Raw genomic sequence first — 19,805 nt, forward strand, 5'->3', positions numbered from 1 at the left:
ATAGCTAAGGAAGCTGCACTATGTCTCATCTCCTGCCCCCCTCCCCCATGTCCCCCTCTCCCCCTCCATGGCCTTCTTCTCTGGAACACCTGTGACTGGCTATTATGTCAGCATTTCCAATAAAGTAAAAAAGGGAAAATACAGCCCTGGGCTTTCATGGAAAGTATTCTAACTCTCACAACCAGAATCTCTGCCTTAAAAAAAAAAAAAATTATGGTTTTAAGATCTTTAACTTTTCCTGCAGCATCTCAGCACCCACCTTTTTGAAAAGCGTCTTTTCTAAGGAATGATATTTCCTGGCACAATGTAACATAGTCTTTGCCAAGTGACTCAATTTGATATGTATAGATATATATTTTTCAATGTCAAGTGGCCCAAAATTACAGAGAAAAAGTGGGCACTTGGTATCAGTTTGATATCAGGGTTTTTCCATGTTTGCCAGGGGGCTTTAAATATGACTTGATCTGAGGCATCCACAGGCAGAGTCCCAGTCCTGTGTCAAGATGCTTCTGGTCGTGGTCCTTGCTTCTGCCCTCCTCCTCTGCTCTGTGGCTGGCCAGGGGTGCTCCACCACGGCAGGAATCATGGATGTCAAGTACCTCATCGACAACCTACAGGTAAGCTGCAGAGAGGGTGCCGGCGGGAAGGGCAGCTATCGGAAATGTAATTGAAATATAAGAGGATGAAAAACGCACCACCTACTATGGGTTCTTGTCTCTCTACTTACTTTAGGAGCACCCACCTTCAAAATGCAGCTGCAGCACCAATGTGAGTAAATGCTCTTTTAAAAACTTTCCAAACTAATTTTAATTTTCTCATCTAGAATCTTCACTCTGGAATTTCTCTTTTGCAGGTGACCGATTGTTTGTGTCTGCCCATTCCTTCTGTGAGTAGAATAAAATAATATAATCTTGTTTTTTAAATGTTTTTAAGGAAAAATAAATTGCCCTATTTGATATTTTAAATAAGAAAGTATTACTTACTTGCAATTGTTACAGATTAGTGTTTCCTTTTAAGACCAGGCTCCTGAAATTCTATACTATATACATGTCTTTGTATTTAGTCAATCTTATGCTCCTTGAGAAGTTTGAACACTTTTCAATATTTAGGAAAGAATCTTGAACGTGTTTTTGACTAGTGGTCTTGAATTGAATCAAACCGGAACTGAGAATATAACAAGTGATACAGCTCACATCACGCTACTTTCTAATCCATTTGCCAGTAACTCCAGGGTTGCAAAACATTGTGAATAAAATGACAACTCTCTGTCCTTCTTCTGGCGTAAACTATGTGCCATGCCTTCTTTCTCCCTCCCTCCCTTCCTTCCCATTCTTCTATTTAGCTGTTTCAGTGTGGCTCTTGCATGGTCTGAATGCTGTCCTCTGGCAGGAGAGGGTGTCTGAGGGTGTGGGTCAAGGGGAAGCGAAAGGGTTTCCGGGCGGTCATTGCCCTCCTTGGCAGAGAGGAAGCGAGGCAGGAACTTCCCGGTTGAGGTGAGGAGGAAGAACTGAGCTTTACCCGTGCTGAGCTTTGCTCTCTCACAAGCAAGGCCTGGCAGAATCTGAGCTTTTCACCCCAGCTGAGGTCAGACACCACACTCTGTTGCCTTCTGAGGAGGATCCACGCACTTAAAGCCCAGCCCAACCTCCCGGTTTCTATTCTGTGATTTTAGCTTCTGCTGAAACATTGGCTGTATGCAACTGGCACATCCCATCAGGCTGGTGTGAAAAGGTTTTTCCTTTCTCTGTACCTTCAAACTCACTGTTCCAAGACTTGAAACAGGAGAGCATCGCTTGAAAAGGAGACTCAGAGCTGGCTGTTTGCCAGGCCCACAGGCCTCAGGTTCCCTGATGGAACATGGTGGAAATCTCCAGGGAGTGTCACTGTGGAAAAATGGCCTCACCTTGAAATAGGAAGGGTCATTTCCTAGACTGGCAAGGGGCCTCTCTAAAATTAATGCAAGTTTACATTACGTTGGTTAAATTAAAATTGTATCTAAAAGCATTCTCTTTGTGATTCCTTCTCAAAGCTGTCTCTGAGTGTTTCCTTTCATAAATCCTTATTATTTACCAGGACGACTGCACCACAGCATGCTTCCAGGAGGGTCTGTCACAGATGACCAACACCACAGTGAAAACAAGATTCGCCCTGATTTTCAACCGGGTGAAAAAAACAGTTGCAGCCCTAAAGAACAACAAGTGTCAGGTGAGCTTGTTCTCATCCGTGATATGTTCTGGTTGGTTATTTTTGTGTGAATGTCAATGCTGACTCTCTCTGAACGAGAAAGGATAATACAGTTGGAATTGGTAGTTCAAGATTGATAAGGGGCATCTAAGAATTTGAATCAGAACAGTGAAATTAAAGTGAGATCTGTGCCAATAGTCCATTGCTCCCCTTGGTTTTAGAAAACGCTCACACCCATGTTGCCATTTACTTCTCTCCATCTGCTGAACAGTGAAAGAATCTGCCCTGACTTTAATTAAAAGTGAAAATCTAGAGAATCAGGGCTATAGCTCACACAATACTAAGTTGTCCTAGAGATTCGATTGGTTAGCTGGGTGAATGTGGTACCCTGTAAGTTAAAGATTTTTTTGATTGGCTAAGAAGGTGTTTAAAGGAAAATGCAGCGAGATCCAGGTGGAAATTCACCCTTTGCCCTAAATGCCCATCAGCATATACCTCAGTCCATGGAGGGAGGGCGAGAGGGTGGACTCTGAGCATTCACGTCCCTGCAGGAGACCACGGGAGGGAGAGTTCACTCAGCTAACAGCATGTGCTTCGGCAGCCACAGCGCGGAGTTCTAAGTGCTTAGTATATGCCCTTTTCCTGAATACCTGCCTTAAAGACAATTGTTAGACTTATCACTTTGTACAGGAGGAAACTGAGGGCTCAGCGAGGTTAACCAATTTGCTTGAGGCTACGTATTTAATAAGTGGCAGAGTTAAGATTTGAAGTCTGGTCTATGTGGCCCCAAAGTCCCGCTCTTAGCCATCATGCTATAAAATCACCTTAGAAGGACAACCGAAAAGGATAATAACAAAATTTCTAGGTTTAAAGAGTCCCAAGAAAAGGTTTCCTCTAATGAGGAGATTTAGGGCCATTTGATAGATCTAAGTGTGTGTGTGTGTGTGTGTGTGTGTGTGTGTGTGTGTGTTCAGGACCCATGAAATCCTACCACAAAGTCAACCCACCCACTCTGTCCATACAAAATGCTAGCCTGGGACCTCCCCGTCCGCTTGCTCTATGTCTCAAGCCCCCTGCTGCTTGCACACCTCGCTCCCCATGGCCTACCCACCCCCTCCACCGGGCTCTGGGCAAGGGGGTCCTGCGGCTGCTGGGTTCCATACTGTTTTAGTTACTTCGCTGACTTTTATCCCCTTTACAGTTGTTTTCCTGTGAACAGCCATGCAACCAAACCACAAGAGGCAACACAGTGACATTTCTGAAGAGTCTTCTGGAAATTTTCCAGAAAAAAAGGATCAGAGATGCAGAGACCCAGAGAGGCAAAGTATGAAGAGGAAATATTATTTATTTTATTTATTGAATTTAAAAAGCCTCCTCTTTAAGTTGTTACAATTAAAAAGTCGAGTAAGCCATGATAAGTTAAAATCAGTTGTAATAATTTGTTTAAAATTTTATGTCTTTATTTTGGAATAAATATATACGGGAAGAAAAGCACAAAACCTGGTCTCTAGGGGCTTATTTGCGCCTTGCTGCTCAGATCACAGAAAGCTACAAACTCGGTCAATGGGCTGAACGGGTCCAATATTCCTGTGATAACAATAGGATGTGTTATCCTGAATACTGCCTGGAAGCCTCACGAGCTGTGTCTGGGGCTGTCGGGGTGCAGTTATGAAGGGGCTGGTGGGGACAGTCTGAGGGTTGCTACCTCAGGGGGCTAAAGGGTATGCCTGAGGTGCCCTCCCTGTGGGCGCTGAGGGAGGGAGGCTCAGGGCACTGCCAAGGCGTTTGGGGTCCTGAAACCAACTCTACCTGAAATGGGAGAAGGCATTAAATTATAAGCCCAGGAGGTGGGAGACTGCTCAAGAATGTGCGCGCGTTCCCAGAGAAGAGAGGAAAGTGCTCGAGACCAAACCAGAAGGTCACAGAGCAGACTCTTTGGGTCAGAGCACAAAGCAGAGAACCACTGGGATGGATCCAGTTGTCTCTTCACCTGAAAGAAGCTCAGCCAGTGCCCACCACGTGCCAGATGGAGTGCCTGGCTGGCGTGCAGAGCCTCGTGGTGGGTATACCCACGGGATCCTTGAACTAAGTGTTTTGGCTGACATAGTGTGGCTGTAGCTATCTGTGACAGCTAATTTTATGTGTCAACTTGACCAGACCCCAGGGTGTGCAGATATTTGACTGAACATTATTTCTGAGTGTGTCTGGAGGGGGTTTCTGGGCGAGATTAGTATTTGAATCGGTAGACCCAGTGAAGTGGATGCTCTCCCCAGTGTAGGCGGGCCTCATCCAATCCATTGAGGGCTGAATGGAACAAAAGGCAGGGGAAGAACTGGCCTTCAGCCTGACACTTGAGCTGGGACCTGGCTCTTCTCCTACACTCAGACTGAGACTGACACCATGAGCTCCCCTGGTCCTCAGGCTTTCGGACTTGGATCAGAACTATACCACAGGCTTTTCTGGGCCTCCAGTTTGTAGACAGCAGACTGTGGGACTTCTCAGCCTCCATACTTATATGAGCTAATTCCTTATAGTAAATCTGTCTATCTACCTATCATCTATCCATCCATCCTATTAGTTCTATTTCTCTGGAGAACCCTGACTCATAAACTAGCCATCTCACCTGAATACTCAACCTGCCTGCCACCCCCAGTATTTCTGATCCTGGCTTCTGTTCCACAGTACTTAGCACCTTCTAAGATGCTCTCCCATTTTTTAATTTATCATGTTTGCTGTTTACCGCCTGTCTCTCCCTTCTCAAATGCTAGTGCCCCGAGGGCAAAGAACTTTGTTTTGCTCACTGTTGTGTCCTAAATGCCGGTCCTGAGCCTACGCTACTCCTATACCAGAGGAGGTGCTCTATAAATATTGACCGAATGGATGAAAAGCCTTTGAGATGCAAAAGGAAAGTATGAAGTGGTGGGTAGGTCAGGATCGTGCTCGCCTGGAGAAGGGGTGGTACCCAGACGTACTATCTGTGCTCAGAAAGGTGAGGTCCCTTCAAACACCTCCAGGCAGGCCGCAAGGCTGGGATTCCCATGACCAGCCCACTTGGGAGGGGACAGCCTGCTAGGAAGCATCCTGCTTGGCATCCCTGGCTCTGTGTGACGGGCAGGGTGGAGGCAGGGTTAAGGTGAAGGTCTTGGGGTTGGTCTGACAGTCAGAATGGCCCTCTCCCCGACTGCCTGAAGACTCAGAGGCTCGGAAAGAACTTAGAGGAATCTACCATGGGGAGTAATTTTTTAGGTACTAATAAGATTCGAATTGTTTTCCCTCCCTACTGGGCTAGACCAGCCTTTTGATCACAATAATATGTAAAGTTCAGAGCACCAAGAGACAGAGTTCCTCAAAGGGATTTGCTTGGCTTTTATCTTTTACCAGTTACAATGTCAAGCAATATCCAACGGGACTTGCACTGCGCACAGCTGTTGGCCCAAGGTGAGAGTCTCTGAGGATCACGTAGCCCGGTCCTTGGAGTTGTGCGGCTCCTGCAGTGATGGGGATGGGCACAGGTTTCACCCTCGGCCTGCAGACAAGTCCCTCTCACATAAGAGAGGTGAAGCTGGAGTTTTAGCAAAGGGGGCCCATGTCAGGGGAGCGTTTTATTATCTTCTTGGGTGCAGAAATTGTGGGTTCATGGGCACATCTAATCATAATTTTTTAAGTCTTCATTTGGACAGAAAGAGACAAGTTTCTCGGTGATTAATTTCCAGTGACACGTAAATCTAGGAACAAGTTGGATTCCCAAGTCAAGACGCTTTCAGAAGGGGACCACTGGTTGAACCTTTGTCCTCCCTTAGCACTGAAGGCCACCAAGCATTTTGCAGGGGACAGAAACCTTGAGACAAATAGACAATAGTCATAGTCTGCTCACCCATCTGTTTCCCGAGAGAGGTGAAAACCATTATGTGGCAGCCGTGGGTGGTCGGGGTGGGGCAAGGTTCTATCAAGGAGGTTTTCTGAGGATCTCCCATGACAGTGGGTGTGAGAATTCGTGTTCCAACTATTATTGTTTTTATTAGTATCTCCCAGCATCCCCAAATGATTTCTTCCCCGAGACTCAAACTCTGACCTCTAAGTATCCTCAGTGCCCTCCCATCTCATGCACAGGGCTCCCAGGGCTAGCATCCTGACCCTGCACGGTGCACTGAACGCCATATCCAGGTGTGGCTGTCTTGCCTGGCTACCTAGCTGCTCTCTGGATTCCCATGGACAAGGTGCCGAGAAAAAGGTCTATCAAATACTAATATATTTATTATTGTGTATTAATATTAATCATGTAATTACTAAGCCCTTACTCTGTATATACTAAGCGTGCATTATCTCATTTAATCCCCTAATAAACCGTGGGAGGTGGGTACATAGTATTTCTGTTGTACAGAGAAGGAAATCAAGGCTCAAGTAGGGAGACTGACTCTCCCGAGGTCCGTAGTTGGTGAGGGTGAGAGCAGGAGTCCAAGCCCAGCTGTCTCTGATTCCAAGCCCTTTGCTCTTTCCTTTCTGCTCTTTTCCTTTCTTTTTTTTTTTTTTTTTGATTAACTACTTAACCCCGAGCTAACTACTGCCAATACTCCTCTTTTTTTCTAAGGAAGACTGGCCCTGAGCTAACATTCGTGCCCATCTTCCTCTACTCTATATGTGGGATGCCTACCACAGCATGGCTTTATGCTAAGCGGTGCCATGTCTGTACCCGGGATCCAAACCGGAGAACCCTGGGCTGCAGAGAAGCAGAACATGCGAACTTAACCGCTGCGCCACCAGGCTGGCCCCTTCTGCTCTTTTCTTATTCTGTGTGTATCAGGTGTGGATGTTGTGTTTCCTCTGACTACAGCCTGAGGGTAAAATCAATTCACGATAATACAGGTCCGCACTCCCTTATCCAAAAACCTGGGGGCCAGATAGTTTTCATTCAAACTCTTCCGCCTTGTGGAGAGAATGCACACAGTTCATGCACCATATATTACATAACACCCAGAGCAGAGCCTGGGGCCGATGCTGTAATTGAACACATTAATATTCTGCAGAAAAACATGTGAGTAGTTGCATGAGGGAGGTAGGTTTGGCAACCAGATGAGTTTCAACAAATCTTGGGCTTTCCTAGCTGTTTGGATTTTATTTTACTAGATGGCAATAAGGGATTAGCTAGTATTTCTCTAGCTCTGGCCCCGCTTACAGAAGGCAGGCACTCTCTCCCAAGGGCTTATCTGGGGCCGTGCTGGGCATCCCCAGGTAGGACAGAGACATCTATAGCTCCCTGGCTTGTCTGCCACATGGTGTCCCAGGTGGCAGCAGCAGGGCCTTCTCTTCTCCTTTCCTCCATCTGGGTTTTCTGAATGCCTGTCCCCAGACACAGAGCTGCGTCACTTTACACAACGTGGTTTACAGCCTGCAGCATCAGAAGCCGCCACCTCAGCAATGCTCAGCCAGCATGGGGATCACAGCAAGGGCAGATGCTGGTGGTTGGTGATGGTTTCGGAACAGTCTGGGAGCACAGTTGGCTGCCAGAGGAGATAGGCAGAGAGATGAGCTGCAACCCACTGCCACAGATTAGTCAGCAGCCCAGCCTGGTGGTTTCCCTTGGCTTTTCTGCAAAAGTAGCCTTACCCACAGGATGCACCCTTGCAGGCAAGCTCAAAACAGGATTCTCAGGGCCTGGGGTGAGGTGCACTGTAATTACTCTCCTCCCTGTGCTGGGAGAGTTGAGATTTGTCTGGAAGGCACATTGGAGAAAGGAGAAGAAGCAGTCACATTTACTGGATGTTTACTGTGCACCAGGCACTCTGTTAAGCATGTTTTGTGGAATATCTGGTTGGATCTTCACAACAATCCACGAGGCAGGTCTATAATTATGGTGTTTAATTATTCCCAGCACACAGATGAGGAAACCGAGGCCCAGGGAGGTTACATAACTTGCCCAGGGGACACTTTACAAGTGGTAAAGTCAACATTCCAGGTAACTAACTCTAGAGCCACATTCTTACATCTGACCAACAGGAGGGTGTCAGGTCTCAACACAGCCAGCTGCCTTGTCCAGGTTCCAGGCCCCAGGCAGAGTTGCTTCCAGGAGATTCCAGTCCAGGGCACTCTATCACCTGCCAAAGCCAAGCCCAGATGCTGCTGGCCTTAACCAATCCACATCCATCTGTCTCTATCTGCCCACCCAATTTGAAGCAGGAAGATATTGTGAAGTCTCAACCTTGCAATTCCTTTCCTACCCTGCTCCCCGCTCATTCACCTCAGACCAACACCTCTCTTCCTCTGGAAAGGGAGTGCTCAGCAGAAACGCAAAGACCATTCGCCCATTTAAAGTGTACAATGCAATGGTTTTTAGTATATTCACAGGACTGTACAACCATCACCACAAAAGTTTCAGAACATTTCATCACTCCCCAAAGAAACCCTGTACACACTAGCAACCATTCTGTATTATCTCTTCCCACAGCCTAATCAACTAATAACCTACTTTGTGTCTCTATATATTTCCCTCTTCTGGACTTCTCTTATAAATGGAATCACACAATATGTGGTCTTTTTTGACTGGCTCTTTTGACTTAGCATGATGCTTGTAAGGTTCAGTATGTTGTAGAACGTATCAATACTTCATTTCTTTTTATTATCAAATAATATTCCACTGTATAGCTATACTGCATTTTATTTATCCATTCATCAGTCGATAGACATTTGAGTTGGTTCCACTTTTTGGCTATTATGAATAATGCTGCTATGAACATTCATGTAAAGGTTTTTGTGTGGACATATGTTTTCATTTCTCGTGGATATGTACCTGGGAACAGAAGTGCTGGGTCCTATGGTAATTCTCTATTTAACTTTTTGAGGAACTGCCAAACTGTTTTCCAAAATGGATGCATCATTTTACATTTCCACCCAGCAAGGTGTAAGTGTTCCAATTTCTCCATTTCCTTGTCAACACTTGTTACTGTCTGTCTTTTTGATTATAGCCATCCCAGCAGGTGTAAGGTGGTATCTCACTGTGGCTTGGATTTGTATTTCCCTAATAACTAGTGATGTATCTTTCCATGTGCTCATTGGCCACTTGTATACCTTCTTTGGAGAAACGTCTATTCAAATCCTTGGCCCATTTTTAAATTGGGTTATTTGTCTTTTTGTAGTTGAGTTGAAAGAGTTCTTTGTATCTTCTGGATATAAGTCCCTTACCTTATATAGGATTTGCAAATATTTCTCCCATTTTGTGGGTTGTCTTTATATTTTCTTGATGGTATCATTTGTAGCACAAAAGTTTTTAATTAAAGTCCAATTTGTCTATTTTTAAATTTTGTCACTAATGCTTTTGATATTCTAAGAATCCTTTGCCTAACCCAATAAACAAAGATATATTCTTATGCTTTATTTTATGGGTTTTATAGTTTTACCTCTTACATCTAGGTCTATGATCATCTTGAGTTAATTTCCATCTATGGCATGAGGAAAGTTCCAATTTCATTCTTTTAGCATGTGGATATCCTGTTTTCCTAACACCATTTTTTGAAAAGACTATTTTTTTCTCCCTTGAACTGTCTTGGCACCCATGTTGAAAATCAATTGACCGTAAATGTAAGGGTTTATTTCTGGACTCTCGATTTTATGCCATTGACCTACATATCTGATCTTATGCCAGTGCCTACTAGCCTTATAGTAGGGGAGGGTGAGTCCTTCAACTTTCTTCTTCTTTATCAAGATCGTTTTGGCTATTCTGCACCCTTTGCATTTCCATATGATTTTAGGATTAGCTTGTCAATATCTGTAAAAGAAAAGCCAGCTTGGATTTTGAGAGGGATTGCATTAAATCTGTAGATCAGTTTGGGGAATTTTGCTATCTTAACAATATTTAGTCTTCTGATCCATGATATAGAATATCATTCCATTTATTTAGATCTTTTAAGATTTTGTAGTTTTCAGTATATGTCTTGTACTGCTTTTGTTAAAATATGCCTAAATATTTCACTTTTCAAATGCTATTGTAAATGGAATTGTTTTCTCAATTTCATTTTTGGAATGTTCTTTGCTAGCGTATAGAAATACAATTGATTTTTGTAGGTTGATCTTGTATCCTGAAACCTTGCTCAACTTGTTTATTGGTTGTAATATTTTTTAATGGATTCCTTAGGATTTTATATATATAAGACCATATCACCTGCAAATAGAGGCATTTTAGTCCTCCTTTTCCAATTCGGAGGCCTTATATTTCATTTTCTTGCCTAATTGCCCTGGCTAGAACCTCCAGTACAATTTGAATAGGACTGGTGAGAGCAGACATCCTTGTCTTGTTCCTGATCTTAGCGGGGAAGCATCTAGACTTTCACCGTAAGTTTGATGTTGGCTGTGGGCTCTTCACAGACGCCTTTTATCAGGTTGAGGAAGTTCCCTTCTATCCTCAGTTTGTTGAGTGTTTTTATCATGAACAAGTATTGGATTTTGTTAAATGCTTTTTGTGCATTGATTGAGATGATTGTTCTTTATTTATTAATATAGAAGTTAATCCTTGGTTTTCGAATTTCCAAAGGTAGGGCTCCTAGCTCTGGGACTAGGAAGCAACAACTCTTTGGACAGTGGAATAGGAGTTGGAGAGGAGAGGATAATGGCAGACACTGGAGAGTGCGGGCACCCAGCCGAGCCTTGGTGTGGTGGTGGCAGAAGGAGGGCTGAGGATCTGAGAAGGGAGGGCTTCTGAGCCACATGTCCTGCATCTCCTGGGAGATGACAATCTGAAAAGAAAATGCCTCCTGCCACCCAATACATGGTGTGCCATAGGGAGCCCCAGGAAGGTAGACCTTATGAAGGTCCCTAAGTGGTTCCAATGGAGAAGACAAGGCTTTTCCCACCGGACAGGGAGAGGCATGGATGTGTCATGGAGCACACTAAGGCCACAGAGGCGGCGGAGTTGGCAGATACGGCATACATGGGCCACGCGGCCAGCAACAGATGGGACTGAAGGTGCTTCCACAGAAGCCACCAGGGAGGGAAGGCCACACCTGCATGAAGCCAGGACCAGAGGCAGTGCCAGAGAAGAGTTTAACAAACCTCTGCTGCCACCAAGTGTCGATTCTGCAGTTTATCAGCCAAGAGAGTCTTGTGGGTGACTGATTTTTTTATAGAGCAGGGGTTCTCAAAGACAGCCCTGCAGGTCAAAACTATTTTCATAGAACACTAAGATGTTATCTGCCTTTTTCACTCTCATTTTCTCACGAGTGTGCAGTGGAGTTCTCCAAAGGCTACATGGCAAGCGATATCACAACAGACAAAGCAGAAGCAAACGTGGGAACCCAACTGTCCTCCCCTTAAGCCAGACGTTAGGGAGAGTTGCAAAAAGGTAAAACAGTGCAGCTCTTCTCATTACTTATTTTTGTTTGCAAAGAATAGTTATTTTCATAAAAATATGTTATTATGTTAACATGCAATGGGCTTATCACACTTTAAGTAAATAAATATTTTTTAAATTCTCAGTTTTAATTTCTGGTAAGTGGTATAATCTGCATAAACAAAAGTTCTTTGAGGCCCTCAGTAATTCTGAAGTGTGAAAGCTATGAGAGCCGCTGCTGTGGAACAATGGTTATTGTTATTCCTTTCTCTGTCCCCAGCAGGGCAAAAGGTCAAGGCCGAAGCTTTTCAAGCCATGATTCAGACACCAAAACTGATGCTTGGCTTGGAATTCCGTTCTGTCTTCAGCCTTTCCTAAAAACTGAATTCCTTTCGTTTAAAGCCATTCCTTCCGCATGACGACCCAGAATCAGTGCCTAGTACTAAGCTTCCTGAGGGCAGGCTCCCTGCCACCATCGTCCCAGTGCCTCACACAAGCCCCGGGCACAGAGTCAGATCCAAGATGTTTTTTTGGTTGATTGAGAGAGAGGCTATGATGTGTTGACTAAGGAAAACCCCACAGCTGTTGGCCCCAATTATTCCACAAGATTATCTCCTCCAGGAGAATCTAAGAGGAAGCAGGGGCCTTGCTGGCAGACGCCGCCCAGATACTGGCTCCCACACGAGGCTTGTCTGGCTGGAGGTTGAGTCCTCTGTCAAGCTGAGTTGCATCCTTTCTCAACCCAGGTGTTCTTGTGTGTGCATGTGGGTGGGTGTGTGCCGAAAGGGTGCCACCGGCTGTGCAGAACCAGCCTGGAGGTGGGTAGGGCAGGGCGGGCAGAGGAAAGGCTGTTAGAGTCTGGTTGAGGTTGGCCAGTGCAGCGGGGCCAGTGGGAGTCTGAAAAGTAAGTGCCCAACATGGAACCCAGCTCTACAAAAGGATGCGTGTTTATTTTAAAAAATTATAAAAACAATATACGCTCACTGTAAAAAATTGAAACATTGTCATGGTGCATAAAGAAATCATCATCACCAAAGTAAAAATTGAAAGCTTTCCCCCAAGCTCACATCCCCAAAATAGCCCCTATTAAGCTTGGGGTGGATCCTTCCAGATTCTTTTCACTACCTATATAATTATGCATATATAAAATATACATATATAATATATATATTTTAATGAGTAACATCACACATTTTATTCTGCCACTTCATTTTTTCACTTAAGATACTGCCAACATCTTTCCATTTCAGCTTGTCTCCTTCTATGGTGGAGAGGAGCCAAGGTGATCAAGAGAAGCTGGGAGGGGTTCCGACACCCAGAGAAGGTTGTTGTTGGATGTCAGCTTCATCAGGAGCATCCAGCAGAAGACCTCGGCTGGCCTTGTGAATACAACACTATTTCCAAACAAACTGGGCCACCAGGACCAGCCCCAGGACATTGTCTCGTTGAAGTGGACTTAAGAAACATGCTCTGAGACATGATATAGAAAAGACCTCGAGTTCGTCCAGGAGTAGTCCAGATGTTAGTGGACATCTCTTCACCAGCATCCACAGGCCCTACCCAGGCCCAGTGATGCTGGGGTGGACGTGCAGACCCATCTCTCCTGTCAATAGAACCGTCTCTAGGAGCTCCTCGAGCCTGTCGCCAACACCAAGGACAGTGTCTGTACTAAATAAATGCTCAAAAATATGTGATGTCTGAAGGAATGAATGAACGCCCCATGGCTGGAGGGATGGAGAGTTCAGACTGCAACCTGTGGAGGTGCCCTGGGGCCCCCACAGTGCCAGGGGCCCTGAAGGAGAAAGCAAGAAGGGCACGCTGAGGGTTCTAATTCAAGGAGGGAGCCCTTTGCTACAGGAACAGGATAAACTGATGAGACCGAATGCTTTCGACTTCTTTGTGCCAGAGCATTGCTTTCTTTGCCTTGGTGTTGGGTCTGTTAGGGCAGGGGATTTTCAGAGACATGCCCCAAATCAACAAGGGAGCGGGAGGGAGTGGAGAAATCAAGGAAGACCCTTTCCAGGAGAAAGAAGAGGAATCTAAGGATATTTTCACCACCTGGATTTAAGGCAGGAATGGCAAATAGATTCATCTGTATGCGAATTCTGACCTGCCGGTGCTGGTTGCCCAGGACACTGTGCTGAGAAGGATGCTGAAGCTGCATTTGGCTCATCAGGAAAGAGCTCTGACTGCTCAGGGATGCCTGGTGTAGGCACCGAAGTGGGAGTGATGTCATGGACACAGGCCACAGAACAGCAAAAGAGCAACGGCCTCCCCACATGGTTCTAGTGAGAAATAATTTTTCTTTATTCTTTCTTTCTTTTTTTTTTTTTTGGTGAGGAAGACTGTCGCTGAGCTAACATCTGTGCCAATCTTCCTCTATTTTATGTGGGATGCTACCACAGCATGGGTTCATGAGCAGTGGTAGGTCTGTGCCTGGGATCTGAACCTGCAAACCCTAGGCCACCCAAGTGGAGCATGCAAACTTAAACACTACTCCACTGGGCCGGCCTGAGAAATAAAATTTAGAATAATGAAATCATCCTGGAAACCAGACTGTGGAAAAAGCATTTTATTTTGTTTTGTTTTGTTCTCCACGTGAAAATAAGGCTCAGAGAACACCCACCCCACCCGCTCTCAGTGCTGCCCCTCATCAGCCTGTGCCCGGTGCTCAGGGTGGGAGAGCTCCCACAGGCTCCCTCTCCCTCCGGAGACCTTTCAAGCACTGCGCCCTCCCTGCCTGACTTAAGCAGCTGGGAAAAAAGATGTGAGGCTGCTGGCCTTAGTTCCTCGCCTCACTTGCATGGAGTGGACTCCTCTCTGGGCTGGCCATGTCTACAAGGGTCTAAACAGAGGGAAGAAGGAGGGTGGCTAGCCTCTTGGAGGACAGGCAGAAGCAGCTGACACAGAAGCCATCTGGAGAGGTTTTCAGAGCTTTTATTTGGAAACTTAGGGACAACGCCAGGTCTTCCGTGAATTCCCAGGAGTTGACAGCAGCCATGGGGGCAGGGTCTGTTTTGCCCTGCTTTCCACCAGGCGCCAGAGTGGATCTGAAACAGACAGTGACCGATCGATGGTCCTTCTGAGGCAGCAGCTCACCGACCCCAGCCGGCGGCGAGGAACAAAGTGCTCGCAGTTGGGAAAGAACGGGTTCCAAGGTCAGTGCGGACGGTGAGGGCCCACCTGACATGGAGCCGCGTGGCGGGAGGCCTTCTTGCTTTTCAGTAAATTTGCTGCTGCGGGTTCTGGAGATGCCGCTGTCTGCAGCAACGTGCAGCAGCATGAGCCCTGGTCAGGTGGCACCAGCCCTGGTCAGGTGACAATGGCCCTGGGGAAAAAGGAGGAAGGGTAAGACTTTCATCTCACCAGCGTTATCAGTCAGCAAGATCTGGGGGTCAAATAACCCATTTGGAGAACATTTTTGTGAAGCAACAATTGGCAAAGCATCGCTATGAGGACGGACTGGCGAAAGACTATGAGGTTGTCTGGGGTTATTTGGAAATGTTCAAAAAAGGTATTATAGGAAGAATGTATCTTCTTTCCTGAAAAGGAATTTTCCTGAAGTTCAAAGTAGGCCGGTGAGGTTTGAATGTCATGGCAGAGAGCAGACCAGCCTTATTCCCGGAAGGTTCTGGGGGCAGGGAATCCTGGTAAGCAGGTAGGGAGGGTGCAGTGGAATTCACGGGCCTCAGACAAGCCTAAGAGCTGACCACTGACCAGTGGTTGGGACCCCACTTCTACCGCCACAGGGCATCTTGCGCGTAGGGTCTGATTCTGGTTTCTCCATGTGGACAGGTAAAGGTAACCACATCACAAAACAACCACCTCATGCGCTGTTCGCTGCTTTCGGATGGTCCTTGGGTCACTCGGATGTGTAACCTGGGAGATAGATAACTGAGTGGATGGATGAAAGAGAGTTTTCTTCCTTTGCAGGACCTCGTGGGAGCCAGGGGAGAGCGCTGTATCTGGTTGTTGGAAGGAGGCTGGAGCTGCTTGGAGTTGCACTCTAGCCCCTGCAGGCACCTGGGAACAATTCCGTGCCATTCCCACCACCTGCGCCCGGGCCTCGGGACAGTCACCATCCCATCACTCCCTAGGAACTGTGGGGCTCCCCAGTTCTCCAGTAGACACCATCTCACTCTGTCTTCAGTCTAGACTAGGAGGGAGGCATTGGTTTCCATGACTTCAAAGGGTGGGTGTTATGCTGCCTAGAGCAGGACCTGCCCAAGGCCTCAGAGCTGCTTGGTAAATTCAAATCCAGGACTTGTTCAAGTGCCTTAGTGTTCTTGGGTTAGAGCAGGAAGCTGAATGCCTTGAGTGAAGCTTGTTCAAGATGAGGCTCCAGAAAAGTCTCTGGGAACCACCCCTCCTCCCAGCTGGGAGGTACCAGCCTCCCCCCATGTCCAGCAGAGGACAGGCAGACAGACATCTGCGTCCCTTGTACTTTCAGAAAGAAGAGCTTCCAACTGGGGTGGTCACTGCTCTGAAAAGCCAAATCCAGGACAATCAGGATTTGGCTTGCTAGAAAGTTCTTCCTTCCTCCTGAGGTAGCCAATCACCAGGGTGGTCACAAGTGGCCGGGTGTGACAGCTCAGGCAAGCGTCCAGCCACTGTGGGATGTGCCAGGTCTTGGCAATAAAACCACCTTGTAGCTAAAGATTAATGACATGGGAAAATGATCCTGAACTATTGAATAGGAAGAGTGGATTATAAAACTATGTAAAGTAGGATCTCATTTCGGGGATACACATAAAAAACACGTGGAAGAATAATAACAAGGAATTGGGATTACAAGCACTTTTATTTTGTTCTTTCTGTTTATTTGTATTTCTTACTTTTTCTACAATAAAAATGCATTGATTTGATTATAGTATTTTTTTTTTAAAGTCACTTTCCTCTGCTCGAAGTGGGGAGTGGCCACTATCTGAGTGCGGCTTAAAGAATGAGACAACTTCTCTTCCCTGCCCTGGATGTGCCCCCAATGCAGTGACTCTTCACCCAGGATGTTTAATTATGCAGAATGCATTGCTACCCTCTTCCTTTTATAAGAGAGGGCAAGAAGCCAGGAAAGCAGTGAATGTGGGTGCCTTACTAAAAAGCTTAAAGCATTTTACTTAAAGCCAGTGTCTGGGGCCTGTCCTGGGCTCTCTCCAGTCAGCCTGATCCAGCACGCCCTCCTTGGCCTGGGGTCTGGCCACATGCAAGCATCCTAGCAGTGGGGGCTCTGCTGCCCCAGGGGAGGCAGCAGGGGTGTCTGCTAGACCTTCCTGCCCAAGACCACCCTTCCTGGGAGAATTTGCAGTCACCAAGGCCGAGGCCAATGGTTTCTTTAATAGACTAGAAAATTCAGTGACTCACCTCACTTTGTCCTCTGAGTTCTGTGGGTAACTAGTTTGGGGCCAGAAAAGGAGAAAGAAAGGAGGAAAAGAAGAGGAGGAATGGAGGGGTTTTTCAGGTCGATCATCCATTCACTCAGTGATGTTTCTGAGTGGTCATTTGTGTGCCAGGCTCTGTGCGAGGCACTGCAATACAGAGGTAAAAAATAGTCACAGCTCTTCTGCAATTTGCACGCTGGCTGGGGAGTGAGGAGAGTCATCAGGCAGTTCTGATGCAGGGGGTGTGGTAGGGGCTGAGCAGGGGCTGTGGGAGGGAGCCAACAGCAGGTGCAACTCCTCCCAGCTGAGGCATCAGGGCAGGCTACCTGGAGAAGGAGACTTTTAGATCCAGGCCTAGATGAGAAAGAGGAGTTGATGAAGCCAAGGATGGCGGTGGGGGGGAGGTGTGAGAAAGAGATGTCAGGCTGGGACAGCATGTGAAAAGACCCAGCGATGAGAGTGAGGATGGTATGTTTAGGCTGGTGGTGAGGATGAAGCTGTTAAGGATTGATGCTTTCCCTAGAGGGCAATGGGGAGCCATTGAGGGCATCTGAGCAAGGGAGTCACTTGCTCAGCCTTCTGTTTTTAGATCCCTCAGGCTGCTGTGATCTTTCTGCAATGGGAAAAGGAGGGGACACGGGAGGCAGGAATGGGGCAGAGGCTATCCTCTAGGGCTTTGGGAGCCTGTTGGTGGCTCTCAGACTCAGGCTCTGAGTTCAGCAGGGAGGTAGGGAGATGGTGCCCACATGACAGGCATGGGTACCCTGGGCTGAGTCCTCACTCCTGAGCCCGGGATACTGAATTTGTACAGTGAAGCTAAACTCACTTCTCTCCAAGGGCTGTGGAAGCTGCTGGATGGGAAATGACAGGGCAGCTCACTATAAACAGGTCTGTGTGCCGACTTCAGTTAATGAGCACCGAGCTCTCCATCAGCCATAAGTGGCCATTTCGGAAGAGCTTTTTGATGATTAGAAGGGTGGCAATACCAGCTCCAGACTTAACCCAGATTAAATAGGAAACAAATGACAGAAGGACGTTTCAGAAGCCTACAACATTTTCATGGCAGAGAAGAGTTTCAAGCTCTGGAAAGTACAACTGGCTGGGAAGGAAGCCCACTGACCTGGTGCTCAGGGGCCGGTCACCACGTGGTCCCCGCGGATTGCCTGCAGCGAGAGCTCGTACCCAAGGAACATGGCCGCGCTCATGGGGAAGCCCCGCACAGCGTTCACGGTGATGCCTCTGAAAAACACCTTTGGCAGGAGGTAGTGTTATCACGGGGGACTGCCCTGAACCTCCTGCAGGGCCACCACTGAGGGGCAGAGAAAGGGCTAGTGGTGCTGCCCACTCAGGCCCCCCTCCCAGGCTGGACCACACAGAGCTCCAAGGACCCATGCAGACAGAGACCACCCGGGATGCCCCAGCCAGGTGCCTGACCTGACCCATGTCACGTCTGATGATGCTTTTCCTCCCAGGCCCCAGTACATAGGCACTAAACACTATGGGCAAACTGTCGAGTCCTATGAATACCCATGTACACTTGCTTAACTCCTGTTCTCTCATGAACACACACATACGCATACCCGCAGGCACACGCATACATATACACACATGCACAATTCTCAAGAAGCTTGAAATCAGAGCTCTGCACTCCACTCAGTTTGCAGTGGGGGGGGGGGGGGGGGGGACAGGGCACCCAGCCATGACCAACCCCTATGACAGATGCTTCACAGCATGTCCCCAAAGGGGCAGAGTCAGGGGGAACTCAGGTCATGCTTAAGACTGCAGACATGGAGTTGAGGCACAGCTTTGCCATTTAGTAGCTGTGTTTCTTGAGCAAGTGGCAAAGTCTCTGGAACTCATCTCCCCAACAGTAAAATGGGGGTAATAATACCAGTGACCTGCTATGGTTGTTGAGGGAAGAAATAAGATGATGCTTTTAAAGCACTGACACAGTGCCTGCCATGCAGTAAGCACTCATTAACTGTTGATATCACATCAGCATCCTTATCATCCACCGTCAGCGCTTTCTATAGAGTGGCACTCAGCCTCCATCATTAGTGCGAGTGCTGAGGAGTAGCAGCCTATGTTGATGAGCTACTAAACTCAGCCCTTCATACAAGAAGACTGCATTTGCCTTCCATCCCTAGGGAATAGGATAAGACGCTTCCCTTCCTCCCCAAAACTTCCCTCTGGGTGCTGGGCAGACACTGATCAATGTGATGTGGCTCGAGCCCTTGGGAAGTTTATAAACTACTAGGGGAGATTAGCCCCATTCAGGAATAGTTACAATGTAACCTAGAACATGACAGAACAGATAAGGGCTTTGGTGAGCTGTCCTTAAATGTCTTCTCTGGGAAGAGATACATCTAAAGGCGAATGCCTACCCAAGCATAAAAGACCTGAGAACTGTCAGGCAAGAGATGTACACATGTTCTCTGACTCTCATGTAATTTACTACATTTACGAAATAGAACTGACACTGTAATTTTATGAAAGTAGAAATCCAGCCCTTTGCACTTCCCCAGTTTCCTTGGTTGTTGGGCACTGTGGTGCAAGGGTAGGTGCAGGCCACTGTCATTGGCCAGGATGTCAGGTGACCTTCCTTCAGGAGAGGAACCTGCACCTTGGCACTCCATGGAGCCTGGGAGATGCAGCTTGGTCAGGAAGGGGAGACAAGGGCCTTGGTGGACTTGAGGGGAAACCTTGGCCCCAGGGAAGGGAGCTGACAGACCAGGATCCCCAGAGGCGAGTGAGTGGCTCAGCCAGATTCTGGAATGATCCAGGCAGGGGGCAGGTGGATCCTGGTAACAACTGCACACCTCCATAATGTCTAACCTTTCTGGAATTCCACAGGCTCACCCAGAGTGACTGAATAATGTCAAGGAACTGGGTCAGGCTCTGAGGGGAAAATTCCATGCTGGGTGCCCACA

The 19,805-nt window shown here is 47.1% G+C and overlaps 2 protein-coding genes across 6 annotated transcripts in view; one reads left to right on the plus strand and one right to left on the minus strand.

Annotated features, from left to right (window-relative positions):
* The first annotated feature begins 486 nt into the window (after positions 1-486).
* IL9 (interleukin 9) lies at positions 487-3,668 on the plus strand. The gene is made up of 5 exons (XM_014828407.3): positions 487-617; positions 733-768; positions 854-886; positions 2,074-2,205; positions 3,386-3,668. Exons 1-5 carry the CDS (start codon positions 504-506, stop codon positions 3,512-3,514), a joined length of 444 nt encoding a protein of 147 aa, XP_014683893.2. The 5' UTR covers positions 487-503; the 3' UTR covers positions 3,515-3,668.
* A 10,390-nt stretch (positions 3,669-14,058) lies between these two features.
* Positions 14,059-19,805, minus strand: part of SLC25A48 (solute carrier family 25 member 48) — a 38,653-nt gene continuing 32,906 nt past the window's right edge. For 4 of the 5 annotated variants that reach the window (XM_014828470.3, XM_070517336.1, XM_070517335.1 and 1 more), the window contains 2 exons: positions 17,996-18,125; positions 14,059-14,828 (listed from right to left, as the gene is read on the minus strand). In XM_014828470.3, the coding sequence (XP_014683956.1) occupies positions 18,003-18,125 (123 nt within the window). In that variant the 3' untranslated portion in view covers positions 14,059-14,828; positions 17,996-18,002. The remainder of the gene's footprint in view (positions 14,829-17,995; positions 18,126-19,805) is intronic. The other variant, XM_070517338.1, reaches the window with a different exon arrangement.

The sequence above is a fragment of the Equus asinus genome, chromosome 9 (genome assembly GCF_041296235.1).
Source record: "Equus asinus isolate D_3611 breed Donkey chromosome 9, EquAss-T2T_v2, whole genome shotgun sequence".
NCBI lineage: Eukaryota > Metazoa > Chordata > Mammalia > Perissodactyla > Equidae > Equus > Equus asinus.

Bases quoted from the DNA above. Each gene is read 5' to 3' on its own strand.
- IL9 (XM_014828407.3), top strand. From the start codon at position 504: ATGCTTCTGGTCGTGGTCCTTGCTTCTGCCCTCCTCCTCTGCTCTGTG. The intron at 618-732 runs GTAAGCTGCAGA...TACTTACTTTAG, and splicing joins ACCTCATCGACAACCTACAG to GAGCACCCACCTTCAAAATG. The intron at 2,206-3,385 runs GTGAGCTTGTTC...TCCCCTTTACAG, and splicing joins TAAAGAACAACAAGTGTCAG to TTGTTTTCCTGTGAACAGCC.